The sequence below is a fragment of the Carcharodon carcharias genome, chromosome 1, assembly GCF_017639515.1.
Source record: "Carcharodon carcharias isolate sCarCar2 chromosome 1, sCarCar2.pri, whole genome shotgun sequence".
Classification (NCBI taxonomy): domain Eukaryota; kingdom Metazoa; phylum Chordata; class Chondrichthyes; order Lamniformes; family Lamnidae; genus Carcharodon; species Carcharodon carcharias.
In genome coordinates this window covers 71,426,383-71,441,640 of record NC_054467.1, presented here as the reverse complement: position 1 = coordinate 71,441,640, position 15,258 = coordinate 71,426,383, and the positions used below count along the sequence as shown (strand labels likewise).

General features: G+C 44.6%; 1 protein-coding gene across 2 annotated transcripts in view; it reads right to left on the bottom strand.

Moving 5' to 3' along the window:
- Positions 1-15,258, bottom strand: part of tmem131l (transmembrane 131 like) — a 177,923-nt gene that overhangs the window by 34,781 nt on the left and 127,884 nt on the right. For both annotated transcript variants that reach the window (XM_041193310.1, XM_041193320.1), the window contains exons 18-21: positions 6,697-6,806; positions 4,506-4,578; positions 1,994-2,142; positions 1,419-1,561 (exon numbers count right to left, since the gene is read on the bottom strand). In XM_041193310.1, the coding sequence (XP_041049244.1) occupies positions 1,419-1,561; positions 1,994-2,142; positions 4,506-4,578; positions 6,697-6,806 (475 nt within the window). The remainder of the gene's footprint in view (positions 1-1,418; positions 1,562-1,993; positions 2,143-4,505; positions 4,579-6,696; positions 6,807-15,258) is intronic.

The following is a 15,258-nucleotide window of genomic DNA, read 5'->3' as shown; positions in this document are numbered from 1 at the left end:
TACCACAAGGAGTTGTTAAGACAAAGCTAAATAAATACATAAGGGAGAAAAGGAAGAAAAGAATAGGAGGATATGTTGATGGAGTTAGACAAGTAATGAGGCTGGAGGCATGTGGGGAGCATAAACACTGGTATTGATCAATTGGGCCAAATGCCCTGTTTCTGTGCTGCAAATTGTCAGATTAAGTCAGTGCATTCAACAAACTTCAGTTTCAGATCAAAAGCTTCACATTATCTTAAGGTATTTGAGTTTGCTCCAGCACAGAGGTGTTTTTGAAGGTGCCAGCCATGACTCATAATACTCATGTCTTCCGAATTAGAAAACTCAATTCATGTTCCACTCCAGAGACTTGAGCACATAACCTAGGCTAACACTTCAGTGTAGCACTGAGGAAATACTCTGTCCAGAGGTGCTGCCTTTTGGATGAGAAGTTAAACAATCCCAAGAGAACAATCCCATGGGAAAGAGATAGGGAATTATTTTGGTTAATGTTTATTCTTCGCCCCCAACATCCCTAAAATTGGATTATCTTGTCATTGGAACCGTGCAATGTGCAAACTGGCTACCATGTTTCCTACATATATTACAAGTGACAACAATTTTAAAAGTGCCAACTGACTGTAAAGTGTTTAGGGACATCTCAAGGTCATGAAAGGTGCTATATAATTTCAAGTTTTTCTCCTATTGTCAAGTTTTTCTCCAAATTGTGCAAGGAGCACACTGAACTTCATGGAGAATACATTCTCCTGGCTTGAAATGCATCGAGTCTTGTATTAACTCAGTTTTATACCTTTCTTACTATCTTTTTACCTACTGGTCTAGATAGCATTTTCTTTCCCAACACTTGTCGCCAATGTCAGATGACATTAGATAAGGGGTGGCTCATTTATCAAGGAAGCTAGTTAATATGCTACAACCTTTCACCCAGTCTTCCTTAGTTAGGAATCCACAAAACTAGCTATTTTCAAGTTTTCCTATGTGGTCAACGTTCAACAAATACTGGCACACACCATGTAAATACCAACTGTTCAACAGACTTCTCCTCAGTTTTAATTTCAAAAGACAATGACAGCTGTCAGAAGATAAACAGAGCCATCCCTACAGGAAGCCCAAGGGGCCCAGTTTGAAACTTAGAGACATGGAGCAATCCAAGTTTGAATAAGGCATGACTGCAATTTGAAACAAGACCTCTTAATTGAGAACAAATGTTGCTAGGTTTATGAAAGAAAAACATTCAGAGAATATTTCTGAGAACTTTGACTTAAACTGAACAAGTTTCACTATTTAATTATGCTTGTTAGGCAGGGAACTAAAACAGGCTGATAGATTCAAAAAGGCAACTTTCATATAAAAATAAATGACATCAGTTTGGCTCTGCTTAATCAAAACTAGTTTTAACATTTGTTTCAGATACCTACTGTCTCTACATTCCATTAGCGTGGATTCCGGCACCTTAAATCGAAGTGAGCCCACTGCTCCAGGCAGTTTTCCTCCCACTTTCAGCATTTCATTAGCTCCAAAGCCTTCCACCATCAGCACATCGAGTATAGTAAGATTGTTTCTTTAAAAAGAAATAGCATAATATCATACATGCAGCAATTTTGCATTAAAAAAAAATCAGACTTGCACTTAATAGGGGCACCCCACAAACAGAAAAATTCTTAAAACCATTGTTTAATTCAGGAACTGGCACTCAGTGTTAACTCAAAAAAAGACGGGGCAAAAAGGAAATCTGTACTTCCATTCAGTTAATCTAGCAGTTACATCATAACTCTGTTCTGCTGATATAATACAACTCTAACGGACATTTTATACTCTTTAAATTGAGGAATCTGTTACAAACTTATCTATGTAATAACACATTACAAAGAGACAGGCTTTACATTATGGTGCAATGTAGTGCTAACCATATCACAATGGATACTTAAAACATCTGCAGTAATTCACTCAAAATTAGGTATTCACATTTCTTTTTCTTAAAGATGAATTTTACCTTATCAGTATGAGCGATGTCACTAAATTGTGGCTTATTGGCGTGAATTCAACACCAATCTTCCTCATCTCTCGAGGCTGTAAATTCAACCGAAGAATCCCAGCACTCGGTCTGTTGTCCAATTCCATCTGTGTGTAACTCTCCACACTCTATTTCATTACAAACATCACAAAATTATTTTTTCCATACCATGATGGAATTTTTGCTTTACTTAAGCACATTAGCATGCTGGTCATTATAGTCAGACCAATGATCTGAGTTGTGAAGACGGATGTTATTTTTAAAAAAATATTTTTGGAAATATGGTGGTATTCAGGGAGGATGGGAGGGAGTGTGTGTGAGTGAGTGAAAATTAAACTGCGAAAGGTTAGTAAAACCACTTGTCTGTGGGAGCAGAGAGATGAAAGGTAAAGGATGCTAAATGCATGTATTTGTAATGAAAGGCTATGGTGAAGTTGAATGTATGAGTCAATAGCTTGGGTTTTAGAATTTGCATTAGGTGATAGGTAAGGACTTGACTTTCAGCTGTTGAATTTCAAAGGAAGTTTGGAAGTGACAAGGGACTTTTACAACTTACAAAGGTTTCATAGTTAAACAAGGGAAGGTTATTAAATTTCATTTTACCTGAAAGTGGAGGCAATAGGAAAACATGAAAGATTTTTATATTTTGAAAAAATTGATCTCAAAGAGGTGCTTAGAACAATGGAGCCTAAGATCAAAGGGAAAAAGGATATTTAAAGAAAGATGTTTTGTACAGTTGTGTTGGCTGCTTGTGGGAGATGTCCTGAGTCTAGCTCTGTGCTGAGAAATGTTGCAAATTTGAAGCAGTAATCCGGTTTCAAGCCACAAAAGTCCGTTTTCAGAAAGCAGTCTGTTTCTGAACTTCTTTCGGTTTCACAGCAGAGTGGAAGGGAGTGAGAAGTCATGTGGTATACTTTATTAAAATAGCAGCTGTTTTTATCTTGGGTAATATAACTGGATTTTTATGGTTAAAAATCTATGAGAGCTGTTGTTATGTAGTTCGTTTTTGTGTTTTGAACAAGTGGGTTTTTTATAGGAATGTTTTGTAAGACTGTTTAACTGTGTAATTTTAATCTTGCATGTTTAAGCTTTTTTCCTTCTTGTTAATAAATCTTCTAATTTTAAAATTCCAGAAGTGTTACTGGGATTCTATGCTCTGGGATCAGCAGTTTTCCCCTCATTTTCAAAATACAAAAAACAATTTGTGATCAATAAGACATGTTTCCCTCTGGGATTTGGTTTGCTCAGCAAATAACAGCAGCTGCGATTGTAACAGTTATCAGTCACCTATATTATATAACTCAGAAAACGCTAAATTAATTATATTAATTACTTCAAGGAAAACTCATTGTGGTAGGTTAACTGTGTACGGGTCCACACTGGTAGTTCCCATGCACAAGAGGTCTCTCATTAACTATCAAGTGGGGAGGAAGAAAGGAGGTAACAAAAAACAGGTGAGGGAAAGAAAATTGGAAGATAAATCATTGGGCCGAATTTGCTTTCAGGAACAAAGGAATGGCGCTTGCCATTTACCTCTGACAACTGCACACAGATTTTTTGTGCACTAGTCAACAGAGATTTCCTCTAATCTGGCATCTTTTCCAGTCTACAGGAGACCTGTAGTGTCTATGCCAAAGCAGAAGTACAAGACAAAAAAATAAAGGTTTAAGTGGTGTACAGAAAAAGAAATAAATATTGGGAAATACAGATGGCATTAAGGAGAGATAAAAGAGACATATTAAAAGTAAAAGTAATTGAAATAAAAACAAAAAATGCTGGAAATACTCAGGTGAGGCAACATCTGTGGAAGAAACAGGGTTAACTTTTCAAGTGATGACCCATCAACAGACTCAGTAAGTAAAAAAAGGATTTCTTTTTAAAAAGTTTTTAGCACTAATTTTCTTCTATGGGAATGAGATTCCGTGCTTGTAAAGTTATTTTTGCAGGGCTAGAGAGCTTGTTCAGCAGCAACGAGCATTTACCATGCTGTTAAAACCTAACTTTCTACTGAATGCACCGGCCTTAACTTTATATTGGTTTTAGTGCAGTACTGGTGGGCAAATACCACAAGTTCATGATATTGCAGTCGTCATGTCAGTGCCAAATTCATTGGCAAGTAATGCAACAGCACACCCTGTGATGGAACACTGTATTTCTAACAGCAGCTTCCACATTTAATTGCAAATGCACGTACTCCAGAACTTGTTGCCAGACTTTCTCCATTAAAATGGAGAGTGCCAACAGCCTCACCGTTATACTCACCATAAATGTCAGACCATGTGGTCATGTTCACCCCTAGGAATCAGTTTCAGGGCAGCTTTAGTACAGATCATGGAGCATTTTCCACAACATTTTGTGAGGAGGTAACTTAAATGTTATATTTAAAAGATGAAAAATAAAAACAAAGTTTCATACACTTAATTATACACTCTACATCACGATGTTGCATTTAAACACAAAGTATTAGAAAAACATATGGAATTGAACTTGCCTTACTGCCAGGGGGCTTTACCAGTCTAAATTCATTTGCTGTGACACTAATATCTTGTCTTCTTAGCTTGTACCTTTAAAAATTAAATAACTGAATTATCTGCCAGACCCAAATAAAACTGTTGAGAAAATAACTTGCAATTACAGGCTCAGGTTAAAGGCGAAAGTGTATGTACAAATTTTGTTTCCCTTTTATCTGTATTCTCACTACATTATTGGTAATTCATAGATTTGCCACTTGAGAATACCTGAAAAACCTCTGTGACTAACCATACTTTCTCGCTGCTACAGGCACTGGTTTTGCCACATTATTTATACTGTCTCAAAATAATAGGTCAAGGCAGTGTCAAGTTTTAGTCTCAGATGGCAAACACGGCATGTAGTTGAATCACAGGGGACAGTGGGTCTCATCTTTGGTTACCAGTTAAGTGCAGAGAAGGCTGATCTTAGTCAGGGGGCAACAGGAGTCCCACAAATCATCTTAATTGGGTTGGGGAATGGATGAAACGGATTAAGCACCAGGGTTTCTGCTCTTTATCATCCATAGACCCCTGTTGGAAAGTAGTCATGCAGATATTAACTCGGCTATGATGTTCCACAATACTAACTGCCCAAGCTTGTGGTACAGTTACAGGAATAGCCTCTATGAGAGAAGCTAGAGGAAAAACAGCCTCATGGAAACAAACTTCCAGTAGGAGATAAAACCATAGAAAGATTAGAACTTTGAAACTAAGAAATGCTACAACTTTGTTTGCATATGCAAAATTTGAGTGGCAAGGGTGGTTTTTATGTTTCATATTATTCATCAGTTAAATACATTTATGTGGATGAGTAGCAGAGGACAACATGGAATGATGCAGTGGAAAATGACACAATCTAATTCAATTTAAGACCATAAGACATAGGAGCAGAAATTAGGCCATTCGGCCCTTAGAGTCTGCTCCGCCATTCAATCATGGCTGATAAGTTTCTCAACCCCATTCTCCCGCCTTTTCCCCATAACCTTTGATCCCCTTACCAATCAAGAACCTATCTATCTCCGTCTTAAATACACTCAATGACCTGGCCTCCACAGCCTTCTGTGGCAATGAATTCCATAGATTCACCACTCTCTGGCTAAAGAAGTTTCTCCTCATCTCTGCTGTAAAAGGTCTTCCCTATACTCTGAGGCTGTGCCCTCAGGTCCTAGTCTCTCCTACTAATGGAAACATCTTCCCCACGTCCACTATATCCAGGCCTTTCAGTATTCTGTCAGTTTCAATCAGATCCCCCCTCATCCTTCTAAACTCCGAGTGTAGACCCAGAGTCCTCAAACTTTTCTGTTAAGCCTTTCATTCCTGGGATCATTCTCATGAACCTCCTCTGGACCCTCTCCAGGACCAGAACATCCTTCCTGAGATACAGGGCCAAAAACTGCTCACAATATTCTAAATGTGGTCTGACCATAGCCTTATAAAGCCTCAGCAGCACATCCCTGCTTTTATATTCTAGTCCTCTCGAAATAAATGCCAACATTGCATTTGCCTTTCTAACTACTGACTCAACCTGCAAGTTAACCTTAAGAGAATCCTGGACTAGGACTCTTCAGTGCCTTTGCACTCCAGATTTCTGAATTCTCTCCCCATTTAGAAAATAGTCTATGCCTCTATTCTTCCTACCAAAGTGCATGACCTCACACTTCCCCACGTTGTATTCCATCTGCCACTTCTTTGCCCATTCTCCTAACCTGTCCAAATCCTTCTGCAGCCGCCCCGCCTCCTCAATACTACCTGTCCCTCCACCTATCTTTGTATCATCTGCAAACTTAGCCAGGATGCCCTCAGTTCCTTCATCTAGATCATTAACATATAAAGTGAAAAGTTGAGGTCCCAACACTGACGCCTGCGGAACTCCACTAGTCACCGGCCGCCATCCTGAGAAGGACCCCCTTGTCCCCACTCTCTGCCTCCTGCCAGACAGCCAATCTTCTATCCATGCTAGTACCTTGTCTCTAACACCATGGGCTCTTATCTTACTGAGCAGTCTCTTGTGTGGCACCTTGTCAAAGGCCTTCTGGAAGTCAAAGTAGATAACATCCATTGGCTCTCCTTTGTCTAACCTACTCGTTACCTCCTCAAAGAATTCTAACAGCTGTTAGAAATCAGCTATTTTTCTGGTTCAAGTACAGTTAAAGTGAAAAAATGGCTGTTTACCAATTCTTCAGCAGACCTAAAACCTCTTCTGGATTCGGATAGTGAGCAACTGGCATTATCTGCACTGTAACTGGTAGATCTGATGGGTTCTTCAAAACAAAGTGTTTCACCTGAAACGTGAAAAAAAAAATTACACTGGCAACTTAAAAAAAGTTAAAAGTTCTTAAAATTATGTACTGGTTTGTTGAAAACTCAGCACTTAACATCACATGAGTTTGGCCATTCACAACAAGTAAATAGGTAAACACACACACCACACAAATTAGCAAGCAACGCCATTGGACATTCAAGCCAACAACTTTGAGTGTGAAGTTTCTTTATAGCAAAATTCACTGAAATTTAAAAGAAAAGCATGAGGAAGAATTTTACCAGGGACTTGGAGGCAAGGTTGGAAATGGGAAAGGACCCAGAAAATAGCGGAGAAAGACACCATGCCAGCTCCTCAACATGGTCCTATTATGACACAGCCGACGGTAAATGCTGAATTGTTCAAATCCCAGAGGGAAACTTGAAACAACTGTCATAATCCCGTTTTGCAATTTGTAATTTTGAGATGCAAGCTTTGACTTCAGTAGGAATATGACCATCGAATCTCGTGGTTTTTATATAAAACTAAATTAAACATTTATTAATTTAGCAACAAGTCTTAAATGCCTCTACCTTACACACACGCACATATACATGCACACACACACACACGCACATATACATGCACACGCACATATACATGCGCAGGCACACATACATGCACACACATACACGCACACATACACAAACATGCACACACACACGCACACATACACACACACGCACACATACACACGCACGCACACATACATGCACGCACACGCACACATACATGTACGCACACATACATGCACGCACACGCACACATACATGCACGCACATGCACACATACATGCACGCACACGCACACATACATGCACGTGCAAGCACACGCACATATACATGCACACGCACGTATACATGCACACACGCACGTATACGTGCGCGCACACGCACGCACATATACGTGCACGCATATGCACGCACACATACATGTGCACACACGTGCACGCACAGACATGCGCACACACACATATACGCGCACACGCACATATACATGCACACGCACACACACGCACACACATACATGCACACGCACACACGCACACACACACGCACATATACACGCACACGCACACACGCACATATATATGCACACGCACACACGCACATATATATGCACACGCACACACGCACACATACATGCACGCGCACATGCATGCACATATACATGCACGCGCACACGCAAGCACATATACATGCACGCGCACACGCAAGCACATATACATGCACGCGCACACGCAAGCACATATACATGCACGCGCACACGCACGCACACGTATACGCGCACACGCACGCACACGTATACATGCACACGCACGCACACGTATACATGCACACGCACGCACACGTATACATGCACACGCACGCACACGTATACATGCACACGCACGCACACGTATACATGCACACGCACGCACACGTATACATGCACACGCACGCACACGTATACATGCACACGCACGCACACGTATACATGCACACGCACGCACACGTATACATGCACACGCACGCACACGTATACATGCACACGCACGCACACGTATACATGCACACGCACGCACACGTATACATGCACACGCACACATATACACGCACATACACACATGCACATGCGCGCACACGCACATATACGCGCACACGCACATATATACATGCACACGCACGCACACGCACATATACATGCACACACACATACATGCACACGCACACACACGCACACATACATGCACACGCACACACACGCACATATACATGCACAGGCATGCACACGCACTTATACATGCACGCGCACGCACTTATACATGCACGCGCACGCACTTATACATGCACGCACACGCACTTATACATGCACGCACTTATACATGCACGCACTTATACATGCACGCACTCACTTATACATGCACGCACACGCACATGCACGCACATATACATGCACGCGCAAACACACGCACATATACATGCACGCGCAAGCACACGCACATATACATGCACGCGCACGCATACGTGCGCGAACATGCACGCGCACACGCACACATACATGCGCTCACACGCGTACGCACACATGCATGCGCTCACACATATAAACGCGCGCGCACGCACACGTACGCGCGCGCACGCACACGTACGCGCACACGCGCGCGCACGCACACGTACGCGCGCACGCACACGTACGCGCGCACGCACACGTACGCACGCACGCACACGTACATGCGCACGCACGCACACGTACATGCGCACGCACGCACACGTACATGCGCACGCACGCACACGTACATGCGCACGCACGCACACGTACATGCGCACGCACGCACACGTACATGCGCACGCACGCACACGTACATGCGCACGCACGCACACGTACATGCGCACGCACGCACACGTACATGCGCACGCACGCACACGTACATGCGCACGCACGCACACGTACATGCGCACGCACGCACACGTACATGCGCACGCACGCACACATACATGCACACGCACGCACACATACATGCACACGCACGCACATACATGCACACGCACGCACATATACATGCACACGTGCACACACGCACGCATACACGCGCACACGCACGCATACACGCGCACACACGCAAGCATACACGCGCACACACGCAAGCATACACGCGCACACATGCGCACGCATACACGCACGTATACATGCGCACACTCGCGCACGTATACATGCGCAAACGCACGCATACTTGCGCACACGCGCACACATATACACGCACACGCAAATACTTGCGCACGCATACATGTGCACACGCACACACACTTGCACACATACATGCGCACACACGCACACATACATGCACACGCACATACACGCACATATACACGCACACGCACATATACACGCACACGCACGCACGTATACTTGCACGCGCAAGCACACGCATACATACATGCACACGCAAGCACACGCACATACACATACGCACACGCACGTATACACGTGCACGCACGCATACACGCGCGCACTCACGCACGTATACACGCACACACACGCACGTATACACGCGCACACACGCACGTATACACGCGCACACTCACGCACGTATACACGCGCACACTCACGCACGTATACACGCGCACACTCACGCACGTATACACGCGCACACTCACGCACGTATACACGCGCACACTCACGCATGTATACACGCGCACACTCACGCACGTATACACGCACACGCATATACAGGCACACGCAAATACTTGCGCACGCACACATACATGTGCACACGCGCACACACATGCACACATACATGCGCACACATACATGCACACGCACACATACATGCACATGCACCCGCGCGCATATACGTGCACCCGCGCGCATAAACGTGTACACGCACACACGCGCACACGAACACGCGCACATATACATGCACACGCACACATGCACATATACATACACACGCACACATGCGCACATACATGCACACGCACACACGCGCACGTATACACGCACATACAAGCACGCACATACACGCACATATACATGCACATGCACATATACATGCACACTCACACGCATGTATACACGCACATACACATGCACACGCACACACAAGCACATATACATGCACACGCACATATACATACGCACGCACACGCACACACACATACACGCACGCACACGCACACATACACGCACGCACACGCACACATACACGCACGCACACGCACACATACGCGCACGCACACATACATGCACGCGCACGCACACATACATGCACGCGCACGCACACACATGCACGCGCACACACATGCACACACACACACATGCACGCGCACGCACACACACATGCACGCGCACGCACGCGCACGCACACACACACATGCACGCGCACGCATACATGCACGCGCACGCACACACGCACGCGCATGCACACACATGCACGCGCACGCACATACACATGCACGCGCACGCACATACACATGCACGCGCACGCACATACACATGCACGCGCACGCACATACACACGCACGCACATACACATGCACACGCACGCACATACACATGCATGCGCATACACATGCACGCGCACGCACATACACATGCACGCACACACACATGCACGCGCACGCACATACACATGCACGCGCACGCACATACACATGCACGCGCACGCACATATACATGCACGCGCACGCACATATACATGCACGCGCACGCACATATACATGCACGCGCACGCACATATACATGCACGCGCACGCACATATACATGCACGCGCACGCACATATACATGCACGCGCACGCACATAAACATGCACGCGCACGCACATAAACATGCACACGCACGCACATAAACATGCACACGCACATAAACATGCACACGCACTCGCACATAAACATGCACACGCACTCGCACATAAACATGCACACGCACTCGCACATAAACATGCACACGCACTCGCACATAAACATGCACACGCACTCGCACATAAACATGCACACGCACTCGCACATAAACATGCACACGCACGCACGCCCATATACATGCACACACACGCACGCACATATACATGCACACACACGCACGCACATATACATGCACACACACGCACATCTTTCTTTATAAACCTAGCTTTCCCTTTGAATGTAAATTTTCCATTATATCACTATACCTTTTGAACTTCAGTTCTTCTAACAATAAAACCCCTTTCATAGCACCAATTTTAGTCATAAGTTGAAAAAATAAACACATTGTTTGGCTTCTACCAGCTTGGTGCAAGATTTTACCCAGAGTCTTGAATGGTTTATTCAACAAATGCAAATGAACAGTTTACCTTACTGTTCACCCAATTAACATCTCAAAACCACTATACATCAAAGCACCCAGACTAGCTGGCTTTAATCCAATTGAGACGCACACAGACACACACCTTGACACAAAGCCCCACTAGAATTCTATTTTAAAAAACAATTTCCAATAACACTATACACATTAATATCTCATGACAGATCCCACTTACTCCTCCTACTTTCCTAAAGGCAGCTTCCGTGTGATGACAAAAGCCAACCCAGCAGTGGGAAGCCAATTAATTATGTTAAATGGGCAATTAGCAGCAAATTTCCAAGGGCAATACATTTCTGTGTCTGAAATTGAAGATGGCTGATGAGAAGAAACCAGCTCTCAAGAAGTGAGCCAAGAAAGCCTTAAAGAAACCGGAAGCAAAGGGCGACAAGAAGCAGCAAGTGTCGAGGAAGGTGAGTTATTCCATCTACACCTACAAAGTGATGAAGCAGGTTCACCCCGACACTGGCATCTCCTCCAAGGCCATGAGCATCATGAATTCGTTCGTGAATGATATTTTCGAGCGCATCGCAGGTGAGGCTTCCCACCTGGACCATTACAACAAGCGCAGCACCATCAGCTCCCGGGAGGCCCAGACCGCCGTGTGCCTGCTGCTGCCCGGGGAACGCCGTGTCTGAAGGGACAAAGGCAGTGACCGAGTACACCAGCTCCAAGTAAACTCCGCAATGGGCTGAAAAACATTCAATTCTGAAAGTGCAACAGGGGCCCTCTTGCTGTGTGAGTACATTGGCTATTCAGAGGAGGTCACGGGGGAGGTTGGCGCAGCATGATAATAAGATGGAATCTGACCGTCTAATGGTGCAAACGTCTGGGGGCATCTGAGAGCAGAGGTTTTCCATTGCAAGAGCAGTTTCTGAAGACTGCTCTAACAGCTGGTGCTCAGGGTAGAGTTGGCCACCGGTTCCCTCAGTTTTTTCTTGCAGCTATTTCGCTCTGCCCTCCTTCAACACTTTAGCCTCAGTAGCACACTGACATTTCAGCCACTGTGAAGGCTGCTAGCATATTGACTGGCCCTCTCCTTGCCCAGACTTGGGACAACAAACCTGGAAATGGTCTGCCAATTGGTTGTCTTCTGGTAATTTGACCCAAAAGGAGAAGTGTTCTGATGGCCAAGTTATGGGACCATAAGTAGTCCCAATGGCTGAAAATATTCCATGTGCAGAAAATTCAGCCCATCAAATCTGGTGGAAGTTATGCTCTTAAAACTTAACCAGCAACCAACATTCAAGACACAGCCAGTCATGAATGGTGGCAGACAATTAAACAACGGACCGGAGGAGGATGCTCCACAAATCTGCAACGATAAGGAGCTCAGCACATCTCTTCAGCCAGAATTGCCAAATGAATGATTCATCTCAGCCTCTTCCCGAGGCCCCCAGCATCACAGGTCTCAATCTTCAGTCAATTCAATTCATTCTGCCTCACATCAAGAAACAGCTGATGGCACTGGGTATTGCAAAGTCAATGGGCCCTAACTACACCCCAGTAATAGTACTAAAGACTTGTGTTCCAGAACTAGACAAGCGGATAGCTAAGCTGTTCCAGTACAGCTGCAGCACTGGCTTCTAGTTGGCAATGTGGAAAATAAAACCCCTTTCATAGCACCTAGGTATGTCCTGTCCACAAAAAGCAGGACAAATCCAGCTACCTACTGCCCCGTCAGCCTCCTCTTTCTCACCAGCAAAGTGATGGAAGATGTTGTTGACAGTTCTATCAAGCAGCACCTTACACAGCAATAACCTGCGCATTGACACTCGATTTGTGTTCCGCAACTGCCATTTGTCTCCTGGCCTCATTACTGTCTTGGTTCAAACATGGACATAAGGGCTTAACTCAAGATGGGAGGTGAGTGACTACCTGCCCTTGACGTCAAGGCAGCATCAGACCGAGTGTAGCATCAAAGAGCCCTGGCAAAACTGAATTAAATGGGAATCAAGGAGATAACTCTCCACTGGTTAGAGTCGTACTAACGCTATGAAAGGTGGTTATGGGATGTTGGTGGTCAGCCATCTCAGTTCCAAGATATTGCTGCAGGAGCTCCTCATGTCATGTCCTAAGATCAAATATATTCAGCTGCTTAATCAATGGCCTTTCTTCCATCATAAGGTCAGACGTGGAGGTGCTCGCTGATGACTGCACAATGTTCAGTACCATCCACAACTCATCAGATACCAAAACAGTCCATGTCCATGTACAGCAAGACCTGGACAACATTCAGGCTTGGACTGATAAGTGGCAAGTAACATTCAAGTAACACGAGTACAAGGCAAAGACCATCTTCAACAAGAGAAATGCTAACGGTATCCCCTTGATGTTCAATGGCATTACCATCGTAGAATGCCCCACTGTCAACATCCTGGGAGTTACCATTGACCTGAAACTGAACCAGCTATATAAATACTGTAGCTACAAGATCAGGTCAGATGCTGCGAATTCTGAGGCGGATAATTCACCTCCTGACTCCCCAGAGCCTGTCCACCATCTACAAGGCACAAGTCAGGAGTGAGATGGGATACTCTCCATTTGCCTGGATGAGTGCAACCCCAACAACACAAGCTCAACACCATCCAGGACAACCCGCCTGATTGGCAGCCCATCCACCAACTTAAACATTCTCATCTTCTACACTGGCACAGTGGCAGTAGTGTGTACCACCTACAAGATGCACTGCAGCAAGTCACCAAGGGTCCTTCAACAGCACTTTCTAAACGCAGAAACTGTAACAGCTAGAAGGACAAGGGTAGCAGACACATGGATACACCACCTCCAAGTTCCCCTCCAAGCCCCACACTATCCTCGCATGAAACTATAATCAACGTTCCTTCACAGTCATGGGATCAAAATCCTGGAACTCCCTTCCAAGCAGCACTGTGGTTGTACCTGCTCCAATGGATTGCAGCGGTTCAAGAAGGAAGCTCACCACCACCTTCTCAAGGGCAATTAGGGATGGCCAACAAAATCTGACCTTGCCAACAAACCTCACATCCTATGGAAGAATTTTAAAGAAGGAGCCATGCACTAAGGAGTTGCTCCTCCAAACAGAGGTTCCCACTCTCTCATGGTTGTTGCTCCAGCTCTGCTAATCACAGGTCCCCTCTCTCCTGCTGCTCTTCCAGATATAGAATCTATGATTGTAGGGGCAGGAAGGAGGGAACTTACAATTGGAGGTCAAGGAGGGTCCTCCAGAAACAGAGATGGTGAGCAGAACAAACGTTAAGTATTGAATGTAAGTATTAGATTAGTTAATGCAATAGGACTTAAACATACAATTAAGATGCACATACTACATCCGCATAAGGTATTGATTGCCTGGGAATTCAAGTGTTACAGTCCTAAGCGCAGTGCCTTAGGTTTTTAATTATTTCAGTACTCATTACAAATGGCTCTTTTTTTTAAAAAATATATATACTGTCACTCCCTGTTCATGAAAATCCATAGAATTCTGCATTACATAATGTTATGGAAATTAAAATTCAGCTTCGTATAAAGAGAAGTTAACTGGCTCATCCTTTATCAATAATGATTGTTCCCCTTCTACAACAAACTTGTTTTTCCCCAATGACCAGGTATTGAAACCTTAGTTCATTATCTTATTGATGG